Source organism: Rhynchophorus ferrugineus, unplaced genomic scaffold, assembly GCF_030347505.1.
Source record: "Rhynchophorus ferrugineus isolate W39M unplaced genomic scaffold, kcgeb_rfMv2 rfM3, whole genome shotgun sequence".
NCBI classification, from domain to species: Eukaryota; Metazoa; Arthropoda; class Insecta; order Coleoptera; family Curculionidae; genus Rhynchophorus; species Rhynchophorus ferrugineus.
Window position 1 is genome coordinate 57,404,413 of NW_027472582.1, and position 19,798 is coordinate 57,424,210.

General features: G+C 30.9%; 2 protein-coding genes across 3 annotated transcripts in view; one reads left to right on the top strand and one right to left on the bottom strand.

The window, feature by feature from the left end:
- Nucleotides 1–19,798, top strand: part of ush (Zinc finger protein ush) — a 614,796-nt gene that overhangs the window by 198,113 nt on the left and 396,885 nt on the right. The gene's annotated exons all lie outside the window — the stretch shown is intronic.
- Nucleotides 13,418–19,385, bottom strand: LOC143192696 (uncharacterized). The gene is made up of 4 exons (XM_076398188.1): nucleotides 19,367–19,385; nucleotides 19,216–19,292; nucleotides 13,769–13,901; nucleotides 13,418–13,710 (listed from the first exon to the last, which is right to left on the bottom strand). Exons 1-4 carry the CDS (start codon nucleotides 19,383–19,385, stop codon nucleotides 13,622–13,624), a joined length of 318 nt encoding a protein of 105 aa, XP_076254303.1. The 3' UTR covers nucleotides 13,418–13,621.

Below are 19,798 nucleotides of genomic sequence, written 5' to 3' on the forward strand. Positions count from 1 at the left end.
CACCGAAAAATCAGCGTATTCATGTGATATGTTTCCAGCTGACTTCTTTCTCTTTCCAAAACTCAAGTTACTACTTCGACGTAATTCCGTTTCAATCGATAAAAGACATGAAAGATAATTGATTTCGGAAAATATGTTTAGATATTTTTTTAAAAATTGGATTCGCTATCAACAAATAACATAATTCTAGTAATTATATTGTTTGAAATATGAATAACGCTTTAAATATGCGTTAGCTATGAATTAGTGATGTTTTTATACTAATGATTTGACATATGTCATGTTAGTAGGATTTGAGATATCCTCTAATCTTGACTAGTATTATTCTTGCTTTAAACTAGTGTTATTCCTAATTGTGAAGGAATAACAACGGCTACATTTGCCGATGACACTGCTTTACTGATGAGTAAGGTAAAAAAACTATTAATTATATTACTAATTAGACCAAGAATTGGCGAATAAAATTAAATGCTAATAAATGTACATATGTAGATTTCATCTACAAAAAAGATTACCGATGTCGGTGGTAATTGGCTAATATTATTTTGATCGTGTTGTCATTACACTATATGATAATAATAAATGTTTGGGTTTGTAAATTTATGTTAAATTTTACGAATTGTTCCAATTATGTTTAAGTTAGAGAGTGAGAGAGTTAGAGCTTGCATAATAATGGTTTAATATTTAGTCCCCTACTTACAGTTTTCAATTCCTCATCTCAAAACATTTTTGTATGGCTACAAGTATACGAAATTATTATTTATCAAAAACCACTATCCTTTCTAGTACCTGCATATTTTTAGCAATTGTGTATGTTGATTATAAATAGTTTTCAATAAAGCGTAAATTACGCTATGAAAATTGTTCTAGCCGATCATTCTGACCAAAGAGAGACCATCAAAAGGAGGACTTCATCCCGTCTCAAGTAAATTTTGTCAATGTAAACAGTAATATTTACTAGTACTGTTCGAGTTTATGGGTGCATTATATGAATAATAAATTTACGGTTTCATTAATCGTAAATTAAATTTAATGGAAATGGTCAACAATTTCTTTTTTTTTTTGGTAAAATATTATACACAATTATATATAATATATATATATATATATATATATATATATATATATATATATATATATATATATATATATATATATATATATATAGCTTATAGCTTCAATACCTATAGCTTATAGGTATTGTATGAAATATAATGATTGCAATGAATACATGATGGTCGAGCGCTATTTAATGGCGAAATGACGAGACAATGCGAATAAAAACTGTGAAAACGTGGCAAAGTTAACTGAGACATACTTGGGGATGATCATAAATTAATAGTCCTATTAGTAATATCTTTCACCAATACATATTTAATCATTCGGTCATTGACCAGTAACTCTATACTGGCGAGGAAATTTGTATCATTCCAGCTTAAGTATATGGGGGTTGTACTACGACTTATTATTTGTAATATTCTGCGTTGTAATGTTATAAGTCGTAGTGCAATAAGTCTTAACTGTTCTGACATTATCGATGATTATCTTCATGAAGTTTGAACAGTACATCCAAGCTCTCTTAGTGTTATTTTAGTGATATTTATGAGAGACTGATTTAGCGAAGAGCGAATGCAAGCCCATTTTTCCTTTCTTGTTTTACTTGCTTTATAAATATAAAAAGATTCAGGAATGTTTGTTACAATTTAATAATACGTGATGTCTGCTAAGTTTATTGTTATTTAAATATATAGAACTAATGTTTGTTTGCTATCCGAGTACAATCAGAAGGTCAAATTCTTACTTAACAAGTTTCCATGATAAGGTTTCTTTATCGGGTAAGAGACTGGTGTGCTATCGTATCGAAATTGTTACTCATTGCAAAAAATCCTTTGTGCTTTATTATGTTATCAAATAGAGATTCTTAGTAATCATTGTTAATCGGCAACAAAGTAATTCTTATCTTTCAGCGCGAAAATTGCATTCGCTGTCATCAAATGAATAACGCTATTTTTTTCTGCTTATCTGCATATTTTATTTCTGCATCGCCATGTATAACATTCTTGACCGCTTAGATCTCACAGGAAAACTTATTTTTATTTATATTATGAATATTTATTGTGCATAAGCACGGATGTTTCAACCTTATTACATGTGCATATAATTCACAGTACCGGTAACTGTAAATATGCGGTTGGTGTCGTTCAACTTCCACTTCGATAAAATCTTGTTTAATATGGAAACATATATTTTTTTACCAAAGTATATATTTTATCCCCTATTGGCAGGACAAGATGATTAAATCTTTATTTAAAAATCTTACGAAAAGATAAAACTTGCTCAGTGGTATTTACAAAGTTTGGAAATTGTTACAGAGACAATATCCTCTAGCAAATAATATCCTTATGCAAATTAACTATAGCAGGTATACCATAACAGAGTGTAATGAGCCAATTATTTACCTAACTACTTTATATTAAATCGTAAGTGGCTACCATAGTGACATTTGCTGTGATGACACCATGATATATTAAAGAATTAACAAGGAAACTGAAATAGTTAAGAATAAAGCTCTAAGAAGTAAGGCTGACATAACATAACATTATGAACTATAAATATATGTTCTTTTCATTATTGAATAAAATTAATTTTTGAATTTTTTTTTGTAATTTGAGCTAAAATAAATTAAGAAATAGAAAATATATGCTAAAGTTGTCTAAATACCATCTCAGTAATTCATTATTTTGGTACTTCCGAGCTAACTCGGAGCTTTCACTACCAACATCTTAAAGACATTTGTTTATTATTAAACTGTAGTACCTTTGACTGATTGCTATAATTTAATTCCGAGTAGAATAAAGATTTAGGAGTCTTTAAGGATGACTTTTGTGGATTTTGATATTATCAGATTTTTAGAGGTTTAATCATTTTCCAATATTTTTTGTCAAAGAGTTTCGATTGGTTGTCATAATGATAAATAATTATAATCGAATGTTTAAATCTAGTTTTAGCTTTTGAATGTAGATTTAAATAAACTAATGGGATTAAAATCTTTTATTTTTAATTTGTGCATAATAATGATTATCTTCTTAACTACGCACATTTATTTTATTCCTATGACATTATTGACCGTCAAACAGAACTGAAACAGATCTCTTGCAACTCTATTCAGTTCAGTTTATCAACTTCAGTCGAATGTTTTATATATTACTATTTCTAGTAGCGACTAGTCGACTGAAACAGTTACTTCTATACTGATTAGTTTTTAACGTTCTGGCTTTGTCGTTCTTATATATACATATATATATATATATATATATATATATATATATATATATATATATATATATATATACATGCAAAACAATGTACATTAATCATGTACTGTGCATGAATCTGACGGTTCTTCCACGATGTAAAATGCGTAAAAAATGTAAAATTCGACATGCCTCAAGGTCGCTACACATTTTTATTTCGCAGCTCCATAGTTTTAAAAAACTGTTTTTAACGCAGAATGTATCTTGGCAAATTGAAAAAATCAGGAAAATATGTTTTTTTTTCAATAATCTCCACATTGGTCACTCACGAGTTGGTCTACTTTAAGAATAATTATTAAAGATTACACCATTTAGATATATTCTTTGATAATCCCAAATGGTATGGCGATTAAATTTAAGGTGTTAGCTATTCGTATAACTATAGTTTGCCAAAACTGGTACTTTAGTGTTTTTGTTATGTTATCTCGCATTACTACCGTTTAACCATTTAATAGTTGATTTCCGTGCACATTCCGTTTTCATAAAAAACATGAAGCTATATTAAATATTAGTATCCCTCATCCACCTAGTGGTTGTCCACATTTATAATATCTGCCATAAACACGTAAGGCGCAGGGGATGATTTCAATCGCTTAGATTTCCAATCATACGAGGATTAGTGGGAACGAGGATATTAACCAAATGGCTAAATAAGCCATATCAAAATATAATATTATTACTACTTACTACCGTATATTAAAGACCTATTCCCTATTAAAACATTTAAAATAAATATCTTCGAGCAGAATTGAAACTGATCTTGAAACTCCAATTTCCTCCAACTCCAGTTTTTTCAATTACTCTGGACTCTGGATCCTTTGTCCATAGACTTTGACTGTAGAACCATTTTTGGTCATGTGTGAGACTTTTAGACCCCCCAGAGTGCAATATGCCCAAATTAAAGAAATGACTCACACCTGATGATATACATAATCTTCTTCGTCATCGGAGAGAAATAACGCTATATTGACAATTCAATAAAATCACTGTAGCTTGTAAATTAATAGGTGATTTATTACATAAAATTTTTCTTTAGATACACTTAGTATGTATCTTAATTATAAATGAATTATTTACTTCTTTTCGCTTGTTATTGATCAATTCACTACCAAGACAAATGCGGAACATCAATATTAGTTATTAATTTCACTAAAATTTAATTATAGAAGTTAAACAATTTATAAAAGTTATGTAAGTTGGTGTGGTTTCGTGTTTTTGTGCCTTGCTTCATACTTTTGATTTCATGCCCGTTGTCCAGTCGTTCTTTTGCTTCCACATTGGTGTAATTTAGTAAGCCTCTTTCAAGCTTTACATCATGTTTCATGTTTCATTATCCATCCGATCTCGAGGTTATCGTAAAACTCTTTATTGGTTACGTAACGATAAATATTGGTAATTAATCGAATAACTTTGTTTAGATAACTCCTTTCTAGTCGATGTGAAGACTTAAGACAATCTCATATTTGCACCCATAAGTGCAAATAGGTTTTATGATTGTCTGATAAATCAATCTGTTTGTTCTTAAGTTAGTTGAAGTTCGAAGTTAAGTTGTTGTTTAATTGTTTAGTTTTTTGTCTAATATCGGGGAGATATTTTTTTTCTCTGTTCAGCGCCAATATGAATGTCAGTTTCAAAATAGGCTAGGTTTTCGACTGTGAATATATTTTTATGTAATTTTACGTTTGTGTTAATGACGTTCCATATATTTTCTTATATTTTCCAGTTTGTGTTTTTGGTATGGTAAGTTCGAGTGTCGGGATCAGTTAGAGCTACCGTTGTATTGATGTGGAGCATAATTGGGGTATGATCCAAGCTTAAATTGGCACCGAGACAATGGAAACGTCATTATTATGAAGTTCCTAAAAAATCTATTTGATCAGAAATTTTTTTCTGTCGATTGGCCAGATTCTCTACTGGAGAGTCATTCAAACTTCCTCCTTCTCTTGGGTTAATAAGTCAACAAACCTGTGTGTATGCTACAGATAAATCTGGAATCCATTTTAACAAAGAAGCTTTCCGAGTCTCTTTCAAATATTCTGTCTCTAAGGGGACAGTAATCTGCATATATCACCGTTTTCGTTTTTGTTGTCTGTGAGTTTTTCGGTTTTCAGTGTTTTTTTTGTGCGAAATTCCTGTTTGGTATGGTTTTGAATAATAATGGCTGTTCCTCCATGGTTGTTATCTGACAACATAGTGGATATGATGCATTTTTTTTACATATATCATTCTTTCTTCTTGTCTTCCACTTTTTTATATTTGTAATTATCACATAATGCCTTTAATTATGATCATGTAAACCAAGTATTGTTGTACCACATATTCGCATTGGTGAATGGTTCCCAACAGAAATTATTCAACGTTTTCGTTTGCTCCGTTTTCGAGCCTTGAGATTCGTCGATCCTTATCTGTCGAGGGAATTCATCAGTCTGTGTCATTATGAGCCATTGTTTACCGATGCAACATTTATCTGTAAAAATGTGTTTTCTTTAATGGGCACTTTCGATCGTCGGATTGATACGGTCCGCGTTTCTAGGAAACAGAAGCGATTTTCGTCGCGATAAACCGCAGATACTGATCGGAAACCGAAGAAAAAAAGGCATACAATTAAAATTGAAACGCTGATGTATCAGTTCGGAATTTTAACAACTGTTCAGGGTATGTCTGCATATTGTTTTTGGTCGTATTTGCTCGAGACAGAACGAGAATGATTTATTTGTTTTATGTAAGTTTGCCGTGGATAAATATTTCAATGTTTTATATACGAATGTTGAATCACTGAATCACTGAATACCATCATGTTTTATACAACTAAAACATCATATATTAATGATATTGATGATGAGTTATAGCTACGCACGAAAATTATATCGCAATGCAATTTTAGTCGGACAACTAGAAATTACAATAATTTCACATATCCCATTATTTCAAGCGTTTTGGGTTACATTGCAAATATTTTTGATTATTTTAAGTAACTGGCTACTTTTTACTATCGACTTTTTCATTCGACTAGTTCAGCCGCAATTAGTTAGGTCTGTATATATATAATATTTTTTCCATTCTTGTTTATCAATTCAAAATGAATCTGTTTTTTCAGCGTAGTTAATAGAATCCAGCAATTATCTCTTTCCTTTTATTTTCCAGAATTATTATGAAAGGAGAATATCTATACATATCTATACATACAAGTTATAAATGGTAAACGGTTTTCATGTAAGATATATCGGTTTATCTATATATTGGCCTTTTTCAAAGAAATTGCCTATATTAACATTCATTAACATTTGAGCTCTTAATTTGCTCTTAAGTGACCTTTAATTCATTAATTGTTTCATTAATGCATCTTTAGCGTCCCCGTTATTATCACTACTATTGAAAAGTCAATGTTTTCATCAAATGTCTTAATCAAGCCGAAGCCTAAATGTAGTGTTAAAGATTTTGTTTTGTTTGTAGCGTCTTTTACAAAGTTCATCTCACCCATTGTTGATTTTCTTGTGGAACATGGTTTTGAGCATCTCCTTACAGTCTATTTTCTATTCTATGATGCTACGTTATGCTTCTCATGTAAATGTATTTCTGGATTTTATCTCTTCTCTCTTTTCTTGTTCTTCTTGTCTTTTTTTTTGTTTATGTTTAAATTTACATCTATTAAAAGGTCAATATATCATACATAACATTGAATATGTTACACTTAATGATCTATAATATTATATATAAATATATAATATTATATAGTATATAATTTTATATATTAAAAAAATATACCTTTTTTATATTTCCCATTGTCATGTTTAATATTATAAATACCTTTCATTAAGATTATATATTATAGGATTTTGTATTAATAATTTTTGATAATACTGTATTCTATTATATTCCGATGCTTCTGTGTTATTTATTTTTTTGTTCTAAATTAAATACAAATTCCTTAGATATTAGAAATTTTCATTATATAATTCTATCATTTACACCACATGGGGTGCTGATAATGTTATAACGTGTATAACGTAATGTTATAACGTGTTATAACGTTATAACTATATGGGAGACTGCCCTCTAACTTTAACTTTATAATTTGTTGCTCATAGTCAGCTGACATCAGTGCTCCTCCATTTTTTATGGTGATACTGAAGCTATAGCTTGTATATTTCAAATAAATAAGACCAAATACATTGTATTAATTAGCATATTTACACCATATTCATTGTCTTATATTATATGGCGCGACTAATGCGAATGGTTATTCGTATGTTTGCTCTGCCTGATTTGATGAGTGAAGTGTTTAGAATTAAAGGTTTAATTTATATAACAATAGGATTGCATGGGCTGCGATGTGTATACTGTCGATTCAACAAATCGCTAATCTTTCCGTTAAATCACAGTAGTTTTCAAGTAAATTAAAAATTTTGTTATAAACCTTACATGTTTCACTGCTTTTATATTAACTAGCCTAGTTCGTTTGCAACAACTTTCATTTATATCAGTATTTATATCTTCTGACATGTTTATCTAATTTCTATCTTCATCGTTAATTATTATGAGATGCTACGTTAATTTAATATGCAAAATATTAGATAACCCTAGTAAAATTTTTGATCTACTTTTTTATTCTTTAATACTAACGATGGCGACATTATTATTTTTAATTGGGTTTAATATTTTTAATTGGTTAAGTTATAATAATTAAATTCTCAATTAACTTTTCTTCCCTTGTTTATAGTTTGCCTAAATACAAATAAGTATTTGAACATTTTTTATCGATTAATCTTTTTGTGTTTAATTTGATTTAATGTGATTAATCGTGACTGTATTTATAACACCTTTTAAGGGAATTTATTAAAATATATTTTACATGATTTTATAAATAAAAGATATTTTATTTTTCAATATAATCAGCGTTTATTCCTACATGTTAGTTGACTATAAATTGTATGCTATAATCTTTATAATGGTTATAATTTCTCTAAAACTTTCAAATTGGTTTTTTTTCTTCCAAATTTTTCAGGTGTAATTTTTTTGAATCTTGGAAATAGGAAATAATCTGATATGGTGAATGCGAAACATTTTTAAATGTAGATATACTTGTCGAGTATGTTTTTTGTCTATATTTAGATAATTAATCCATAAACATAGTATATGAATTAATGTGTTTTAACTTTGTCATTCAAAATAAACAATTTTTCTGTCTAATTAGTGAGTCTACATTGTTGTTTCGTTGATCAACCTCGGAGACACGAGGAATGACGGAATTGATTTGATTCTTATTGTTACTAATTACAGACCTTTATTTGTACCTTTTTCCGGTTAATTACAAACATTTCTGTCACTGTTGGGGCGTGTATAATATATAGGGTCAGAAAGGACGGCTGCAGCGTATACGGGTCGAGGTGTATTAAAAATGTAAATGAACTACTGGACATTGTATGACATTTCGCTTTTAAAGCATGTGTTGTCAATGTATATGCATCATCCGGTATATATGAACTAGGAATGTGTATGATAACAACTTATCAGTAGTGTAACGCACGGAAATAGTGTAGCTTTTTTTTATAAATACTTCACGCGATAAAATCTATAGACCTTGAAAAAAAACATATATTCAAATATATCTTTAGAGCACTATATATTTTTAAGTGTTAAAACGTTTTAGTTATTTATTTCTAAGATATAGCTTTTTTTTTAAATATCCTTAAATGATGGAATAAGTACCTTAGTAATAAATAATAAATAAATGACAATAGGAATAAATGGAATTATGACAGAATACATTAGAATAGAAAAAATACAGAGTTTTAAAAAGAAATTGGGTCCAATAAGAATCTAAGAATCTTTTCCAAAAAAATTGATAGTAATATTTTAACATGTATTATAACACTAATAAAGTTTTACTGGCGAAATGGAAAAACAAAGGATGTTGGCTAGTCCAAATGCATTTTAGCTTTCAAGGATATGAAAAAAAATCGGAAGTTAATGGGTTAAGTTATTTTTTAGTATATTTTAGATATTATGACATACATATACATTTAGTTTACCCACTAGACTACATCTGATTTTAGATTAAATTTACTTCATATTAAAAATTGGACTAGGAACTTTCTTGTCCATTGTTTTTGTGAACACTAAGACTTGCTGGATAGGCTAAATTAAATGGTATTTGTGATAGGCTAATATTATGTATGATTTGATATTTTCATTCGAAATTGAACAGGGTTTCTGCATCACGAGAGCAACATGGCAGGTTCCTTCTCCAGTCAATTCCTTTTTTGATCAGTTTATTGGATTGTTGGCTGTAGTGTTATTAATACAATAGGCCTACCAAGTTTTACGTAGTTTGATGCACATTGGAATGTTCTTTAAGTAGATGTCTTGTTTAGACATCTATATACAGGGTTAGCCTTTGATATTTTCGTAGAAAATATATTTTCATCATTTGTTACAATTTTTTAAAAATAAGTATATTTTGTTTCCAAGTAATTAGTCAAAAACTTAAGTTATGGCTATCATCACATATTGATTGGATTGGAGCTAAGTTGCTGTTATCTATTTTTGTCAAACACTATTTGTCAAACGTTTATACCAACAATAATCATACATTTCATAAAACACACATAATAGTTATTCATCATTATATAATAAATATAATATTTATCAATGTTCATTGTTAATTTCAGTATTCTGAAGTTATATAAATCACATAAACATATTTAAGCGTTGTGAAACAGTGCATCCTTTCGAAACCACAAAAGATCGAGAAAATATTTGTATTTTATTATATGTTTAATAGTTGATTCCTCTTATCATTTTCTGGGTGTTTAAAAGATATATTAAAAGAAAAGAAAGAGAACATTTTTGTCAATCATTCAACAGCGATTATATTATCTACTTTTTCCTTGAAGCAAATAATTTTCTCAGAAATGTCGGATATGTTGTCATGTTAAAATTGTTATATCAATGCCAGTAGATCTCCATTCGTCAAATTTCGTTAATGCAGACAATAGGTCGCAGCTTTTCTGATTATTCTATTTAGAGATTTCGAACCATTATATATTCTTGAGATCACTCTAATTTTGTTGTGTCTATTTTTGTTTGGATCAGATTATTGTATTTTCTATTTTTAAATTCTAAACTTATTCTAAAAACTATTCTAGCTTATTCTAGAGATTATTAAATCGCACTCTATGCGTCTATTAATTAGTTCGCATGGTAGTTTGCGTTTGAGTCTATGCGCTAAACTGACATCGCGCACATTTAACTATTTGACGAGTGCATTGGGATGCACTAATAGTCTTTCAGAGTACTTCGCACTAACACTCCGAATCACACTAGTTATGGGTTCTCTGGGGATATCGCGCTGAATCAGTTTGTTGGACACGTAATAGGAGGCATCAACGATGACTCGCAACACTTTATTTTGGAACCTCTGGAGGATATCTATGTTAGATTTGCTAGTAGTACGCCACAGTTCAGTACCATAGGTCCAAATGAGCCTAAGTATTGACTTATACAGCAAAACCTTGTTATCTAATGATAATTTAGATTTACGCTCGTACATTTGATTTAGTTTAAGCTGTTTGCGTTTTGCCACTATATGTTTTTTCCATGTCAAACGTCGATCGAAATGCATTCCCAGATATTTAACCTTGTCTGCTTGCGGAAGTTCAAGATTATTCAAATTTTACTGAAGGACATGTTCTTCTACAAAGAGTGAATGTCACATGGGTAGATTTTGTCTCATTTGCTTTGATACGCCACGTTTTCAACCACAATTCGACTTTGTTAAAATGAAGTCGGAGGTTTGTTGTGGCTGATATTGGATCCTCGTGTGATGATAGAACTGCTGTATCGTGAGCATATGTTGCAACAGCAATGTTTCTTGAGGTCGGCAGGTCAGCTGTATACATAAGATATAACAATAGGCCGATAACACTGCCCTGCGGAACACCCGAATATACTGGGTGTATTTGAGATAATACTATTGTTCCGTGTTTATTACGGAAGCCAAATTGATGGTCTGGAAAAACATTTCTCTACTCTGCGATTATTTTAAATCTCTTAATGTATAGTTTTTCGAATAGTAATACAGATCACAGATAATAGGCTTATAGGAGGATAACAGGAGTGTATTTTCTATTTATTTAACATTAATATTGCTATAAAATGATGTTTAAGGAATTAATTTCTTATTTGACTGTTATTTTCAGGTTATGTAATATTTGGTTATGGTATTTTGATTAAATCACACGCGTTGTCTACGTTGTATCGGTGTGAAATAACGATGACTGCTTTTCAGCTAAATCGCCTCAGTGTTGTATCTGTAATATTTGAAGCTTGCTGAGTTTAACAGTGCTTAGCTATTTTTTAGGTTATCCCGACGCCTGCAACATTTACTGAAGTCATGTACTAGAAATATTATTGATATAAATATTCTATTGAAAAGTGAAGCTGTATTGAAAAGTGTCCTATTGGTTCTGGGGCAAAATTTAATATTTTGAATAAATGCCTCAAAATAGCCAGTGATCTAAGGAATATGAGGTTAACAGTATCTGTTCCGAACTGATATAATATACATTTAAGGGCGTCGGAAGTTGATGAATATTTACGAAAATATTGTGGTACCAACAGCTTTGTATTGGTTGAAAATAGATTTTTTTTGAAGATTCTATTATAGTGAAAATATTATGCGTGATAGTACGCTTTTAGAAGACCTCGATTTTAATGTTGTTTTTATACATACAAAGTATTGTACCTTTGATTTTTAACTGTAGAAAATATATTACATTATATAAGTAGGGAATACGTTTATAAACCGAAAACAAAATTCAACTAAAATGTATAAATGATATTTTCAATGTTCTCAAAAACCCAATACCCATATTTTATTCACCTTTTACTTTGAAAGTAAATGAGTACTCATTCGTATCCTACATTTTTTTAATTAATTCATTTGATACCGTTCTGACGGCGCTATTAACATCGCGATAGTACCGGCTTATAAATTTCCATTAATTTTTATTAATCAATATTTAAAAAAGGTACCTGACGTCAATAAATGAGCAACGAAAAATACACTATTAAAATAGGCACAAAAAACGACGAATTAATTAGGTTTTTTATCTGTCCAATTAAAATACTATGAATGTATATGAGTGTTCGGGTGATGAGATAATTGTTGATTTCAGTTGTGAAAGAACAACTTTTTCTTTAAATTGATTTTTTATTTTCTATCGACTATAATGAATCGTAGTAGAGTGTATTTAATGGAATGGTTGAATTAAACTTGTATCAAGTATTTAGTGTAGTATGTATCATTTGAAATAATTCCCACTGAAAAGAAAAAGTATTCCTCTTTAGAAGAATTTTAACGCGTTTTATTAGTATATCAAATTTGGGGTGTGTATAATTGTAAATATATATTATTGTGTGATTATAAAGACAAATGGATTGTTGTGGACTACGCCTACACCAAGGGAAATACGACATAAACAAATACGCCTAGAACTCTACCTCATGACTGAGGAAAACAATTTATTGCATATTTTTATTGAAATATAATATAATTGTTTGTAATTATAATGTTATAACGTTGATCAATGATATATTTGTTATATTACATATTGTTTTATTTTCACTTTTTTCCGTTCAAAATTATTTCAAAGTAGATATGTAGGAATGTTCTTCTGGTCGGTAGGAATGTGTAGCTATCGATGTTATTGTTTTTCCGAACACTCACTAGTATCTTGTGGAAGAAATTCGCATGGAAACTGAAAACACTGGTTGAATAAATACTTATTTATTGCTATATTAAATGATACATGTAGTCGACGGGAGAATGGACAGGATATTAGGTTAGGTAAAGGAACTACGGTAGCGCTGTGGAAGTGGAACTGTTACAAGGGGGTAGAGAAAAGAAAAGCGAGCGAGGCGTCGTCGTGGTGGTCTTTATAGCCTGGAACTGCATGGTACCAATTCACCAACCTTTGACTTCGTTGTAGATGAATGCGTGGTGGCCTAAAGCATTGTAGCAGTCGCTATATCATTCCCTCCTAGTGGAGCTGCTGTGTAACGTACCTCTATGTGGTGCAGGTTCCGGAGTGCATCCGCAATTACGCAATGAATCGCATAGAGACCGCTTATGAGATGCGGATCCCAACCTGAGCCATGAGTTTTACGGGATCAGCTGCCATCGAAGTTGTAGCAGGACGTCGTTCGTCTTATGGCGTTCTGATTTGTTTGAGGGTACCTATAAGTGTGGTGCCTTACGTGTCTCGTTTCGTGATGCAAGGGTGTTTACGTGGTGTTGATATTATTCATGATGGGCTTCTCTGGTTTTCGTCCATCACGTTAGTCTCGTAGGATAACGCCGACCATGTGATGTTGATAGGTTCTGTTCCTCGTTCTATTCTTTCATGCTCGTTTTAAGCGCCTGTCGAGTGGCTTATGTTGAGCTGGTTTACCTGTTCGCACTTCGATCGCGTCGGGCTCACCAATTGTAGGAATGTTTGTCTGGTCGGTCGGAATGTGCGGCTGTAGATGCGATTGTTGGTCCGAACACTCACTACTATTTTGTGGAAGAAATTCGCGCTGGAACTGAAAACACTAGTTGAATAAATACTTGTTTAATGCGATATTAAATGATACATGTGGTCGACGGGAGGATTGACAGGAAATTAGGTTTTCCACCAGCGTTGCCAACCTTTGACTTCGATGTAGCTGAATAAGTGGTTGCCTAAACGGCTGTAGCAGTCGCTATAGATATATTTATCAAAGGTTTTTCATATTACATTTATTATGTTGTAGAAGATAAAAATTGTACCAAAATAATTCAACACAGATTGTCCTATACGTATAATTTACAAGAAATGGCCACGCCGTGTCCCAAGGGTTTAAAGTATTTGGCTCTTGTCTTAGAAACATACATAGTATATAGATTTCTGGCACAATCATAGCAGTTCAGGGTATAAGGTCACAGAAACAGATTGAAGTTACTATAGATTACGAAGTATACTATAGTTATAACCTATCTACCAGAGTCAAGGCAGATGACAGTAGGTCAGTTACTGCGCTGTAAACTAATGGAATTTGGTGCCATCAGAACTTACAGAACGATTGCATACATAGTATGTATATTTATTACCATGGATATTTCGATAAAAATAATGCAATTCAGGAGAATATTAAAAATAAAGTAATGGGCGAAAGTACGGTCGATATTCAACATAATTTTATTATAGCTCTAAGCTGTTCGGACGGGATAAAGACCACGTACATCATTTTGGTGATTTGTTCAGGAGAGAAGTGTTATATGGCGCGACTGATGCGACCCTGGTTGTTCGGCGAAAAATGCTATGTTTAGGTCTATCTGTATCCATCATAATTATTTATTATTTCGAATTGTAGTGCATTACTTCCTTCTGTTTTAATTAAAACTATGAAGTTTTCGCGTTTGTCTATTGAAGGCTGAAAGAAAAATAAATTCTATTTTGTAACATTAATCAAGACTAGATCCCAACAGTCCAATGTAAAGAAAATCCAAGTATGAAAGAAAGAGAAAATATTATTATTATTACATAATGTATTAAATTAAAATATTATTAAAAAATACCACTAATTATTATATTTTGGAATATTCATTTTACCAACTAGGGTTGGCTCATCATATCCATGTTTATGACAGACCTCGAATAATTACACAAACACAAATTAAGAACAACCATACCTCGAATAGGTTTCGAACTCTAGACAAAACTCAGCTGGCTAATATTACAAATAAACTTAAAATATAACTCTCTAAAATAACAGGTCAATTGAAAAGTCTCCGGCATGACACATAGATGGCGCTACTAGAATTAAATCCATATGTTTTTTAGTTAACCCTAACCATCAAAAGATGCGTGTACACTGCCTCAGGAAAATCAACCATCAAGGATTGGTATGCTAAGTTTAGACTTGGTGAAATGAGCCGAAGACGGTGGACGCAGTGGACGCCCAAAAGAGTTTGTTACGAAAACATTTTAAAAATCCACAAAATGATTTGGAATGACACTTTAAAGATATCAACTGGACGTGTACATCATATTATTCACGAATATTTGGGTATGAGAAAGCTCTGTGCAAAGTGGGTGCCGCGCGAGCTCTTTTTTGACCAAAAACAACGACGAGTTCATGATTCGGAGTAGTGCTAGAAGACGATCAAGCGTAATAAACCCGAGTTTTTGCGTCAATATGTGAAAATGGATGAAACATGGCTCTATCATTTCACTCCGAAATCCAATCGACAATCATTCGAGTGGACTGCACACGATGATCCCGCTCTAAAACGTGGGAAAACGCAACAGTCGGCTGGAAACGTTATGGCGTCTGTAATTGGGGCACGCATGGAATAATTTTCATTAACTACCTTGAAAAAGTAATGACCATCCACAGCGACCATTACATAGCATTATTGGACCATTTGAAGGACGTAATCGCCGAAAAACAGCCGCATTTGAACAAAAAGAAAGTGCTGCTTCACCAAGACAATGCACCGTATCACAAGTCAGTGAAAACGATGGCAAAAATCCATGAATAGGACTTCGACTATTTTCTATTTTCAGATCTCAAAAGAATGCTCCACTGGGAAGAAATTTTCGTCGAATGAAGAGGTGATCGACGAAACTGGGGCCTATTTTGAAGCGAGGGACAAATCGTGCTACAAAAATGGTGTACTATATGGCATGGCTATAATTAGAGTATCACCCTTGAAGGGAATTATGTTGAATAAAAAAAACTAATTTTGCCAAAAAAAATGTGTTTTACTATGGTAGGCCGGGAACTTTTCATTAGACCTGTTATGGTCTATATAAGTTTTATTTTTTCTCAAGAGAGTAGTTTAATACAAGGGCGATTGTATCTGAAATATATTAATGTTAACAAAAAATTCAAAACGGTTTCAAAGAATAATATACAATAGGCGGTACAATATATTTTTTATGACTAACGATCACCCGTACATGGAACAGTACATGTTCCACCTTTTTTCGATTTACGATAGATCGAACATGGATAAACCTCAAAGTTGTTCTATTATGTAACGAAACCAGCCCTATCATCCTCATATAATTAGTGTCGAGTTTTTAAATAAAAAAAAACCTCCTAAACGGATACACGTAAATATGACAGAACAGTCAGCGACTATTCGGATATTAAACCGTGAGTTCCTGTGGAATTGTCGAACTAATCGTTCCTACCGTATCCCATGAATAATTTCGTTCTATGCATATCGTAGTAATAAATCAACGAAAAAAAGATCTGCATACAAATTTAAAATTAGCACGTCGCCATACCAGAATAAGTATTTCTGGAGAAGACGAAAAGAATGAGGATTTTACGTGGTGGATTCATGGACTTGGGAATAGAAGAAACTGATAATACAGTTGAATTATACTGATCAAGATAATATCTAGCGAAATAAATTCTCAAGCAATATACCAATTTAATGGTATTCTAAATGAGAATATTTTTGAAAGGCTAAAAATAACATATAACTCATAATAACTGAGATCGAAATATAGTGAGTTAGCCTTTGCATGTAATTTTTCAGACTTTTTTCAGCATCTCCAAATCAAAATCATTTTTTTGGTTCGTCAGATTGTGTTTTGTCAAACAACCTTCCTATAAATTGAGAGAGTTTTTTAACAGAACATCGTGTTTTTGTGTGTAAAACTAGGCTTTCCGGCTATCAAAACATCACTGCGGGACATAAGAACTTGATTAAGAAAAATACCCACCAATAAAGCAAATATTGAGTATAAGTTGTTCCCAAAAGGAAGAAACCGTCAGTAAGGAATATTATGTAATTGTCATTCATCAGCTTCCCAAAAATATTGCTCTGAATGGAGCCAATAATTGTTGATTTTTTCGTCATGGTAAGACGTATTATTACACAGCTTTTTTTCTGGCGACATTATCATCAAAAACTAAACTCATGTCCTTCCGAGTTCATATAATTTATGTCTGTTAGGCTCGAGAATATTCATTTTATGTCGATGTTGATCGTCGAGATTATTGAAACCGAATCTAAGAATTTAAAAGCATTTCAAAGATTGAAGAAACATATGATTGCATACAAAGTATATTTACATAAATAAATAACCCGTTTGATATAATTAAAAAATCTTACAATTTTTGATCATACATATTATCTGTTCGCTGTGTTTTCAATTAGAATAAATCGATTTCGCTACAAAAGTCTGTGAGGATTTCGTTCAACTTTCATTCAAGAGATATGTTCAAACCATTACAAATAAAAAATGACACATACAGATACAATGACAATGATATCAACTTGTCAATTTCTTTAATATTTCTGGACAATTCTCGTTTCCATAGCCTTTTATGCTATTCTAGTCGTCATAATTGTCTCCTAATGGTATAAACTCCAACACAGAGAAAAGACAACTTTCCATATGTTCAGGTTTCCTTTCGTTATATTTCTAATTTTATCCCTTTTTGTAATAGCAACTTCTACAAAATATTTGTTTTATATTATGTTACTTTCATTTTATTAATTTTCTTTTCTTTGTTATTTTTAAGATTCTAATGTCCGTTTATTAACCGTATATAACACTGAAAATATGTATTTAAAACAGGTTTTTAATATGTAATTTACAAGAAATTTTGATAACTATTCCATTTTGAATATAATTTGCATAGAATTTTGTTGCTACAAACAGATATGACATATTCTTAATTAATCAAGTATATGACATAAAAGATTCGATAACTTATATCACTTAAAAATCGGTCAATCATGCAATCATTCAAATGTTAACATTAAAATTCAAATTATTTGAAGAAGGTTGGGTAAAAGGTAATTTTATAGTAATACCTAATATATAATTCCATAATATATATACTATAATTCAATAGAGCTAGATATAACTGGATAACTCTTGACAGCCAATTGTTGAAAACTCGATTAAATTATTAAATATATCGAGGCATACTAATATATTTCATATAGCAACATCATTATAGCAGTAAACGTTGGCTATAAAAGAAATTTTAACTGTTTACATAAAGCTATATACAAAACTATCTTAATACTTTGGTTCCACATGAATTTATAGCGAAAAATTGTATGGATCGATTTTTCATTTGCGATAACGCGTTGTCTTTCATTATAGTAAATCCATACGACACACATCATGAAGTTCAGCAAATGAAAAATTAAGAGAGATGACTTGGTTTAAACAACGGTTAATGGTATTTTATTGCAATTATTGAATATTTTAAAATATTTAATTTTAAATTTTTACTCTTCGGTTCAAACTGAAGGAATGATGTTCTTGTTCGAAATATTAAAAGAAAAATTATTGTAAAATCGAAAAGACAATCAAATGAACTTATTTGTAACGTATATCGCAATAACCAAATCTGTTAATATCCATGACAAATTTGTAAAATGGGAAATTCCATTCCACACCACATTATTCCTTCTAACTACTGCTTTTTTGATCGATAACGTATAACTTATAGTAATATCCATTGTGTGAAGGTACCAAAAATTGGTTTTATTTATAAATAATCTCACAAAATGAAGCGACATGATACAATTATGCTACTAGAAAGATGTGAAATGGTCGAAGCTGGGAATTAACAATATTTCGAATAAAATATAAGTTTTCATTGTTAAAATTGTACCATTTGTGATAAAGATATTGCAAACTTAGTTGTATTCTAATTATCTGTTTTAGTTTAACCGGTAAAAGGTTTCATTATGCAATTTAGCTACATGGTAATATTTTTATACAAATATGATTCCGACATTTTAATATATAAGGATTTTCTTTCAGTGTGATCTTTTCACATCTCAAATCTTCAATGTTGCTTGTCAATATTAACGTTCTGGAATGACTCGAACTGTGATTTTGATGAGGTATGCTTTCATCAAAGATATTGTGTCATATTTACCTGAATTTTTACTTTTGTCAATTATGCCTAAAATATAATTAATTTTGTATAGAGTTGAATCCACCTCACGAAATTAAAATAAAAATTGAATATATACTCACCTAAAGGAAATTTTCTCATATATCTCTTCACATTAGAACTGCTACAAAAGCCTTTTTGACAATATTCAAAAATCAGTGAATATTCTCAATCAAATCGTTACGTTACTGCCTACTATTTATAATCAAAGTATGAAAGGTTGCCTTAGTGGAAAACATTCGTAGAATTGTCACAAGACCACTGGAAACATTTCCAGAAAAATTTCGGGAAATATTTCCAATATAACGTTCGTTGTTGTATGTTCGTATATTTTATATGAAATTAATTTACTCAAAAATCTGTAAATCAATAAGTCGTCATAAGCTTCAAAATTAAATTAACCCTCTGTAAAATATTAATGATTAATAAAAGTTTATTGTTTTGTGTCATATAACACCCTGTATTTATCGGATAGTCTCATAAACAAATTAGATAAGTTAGTTTATGTTATCGGT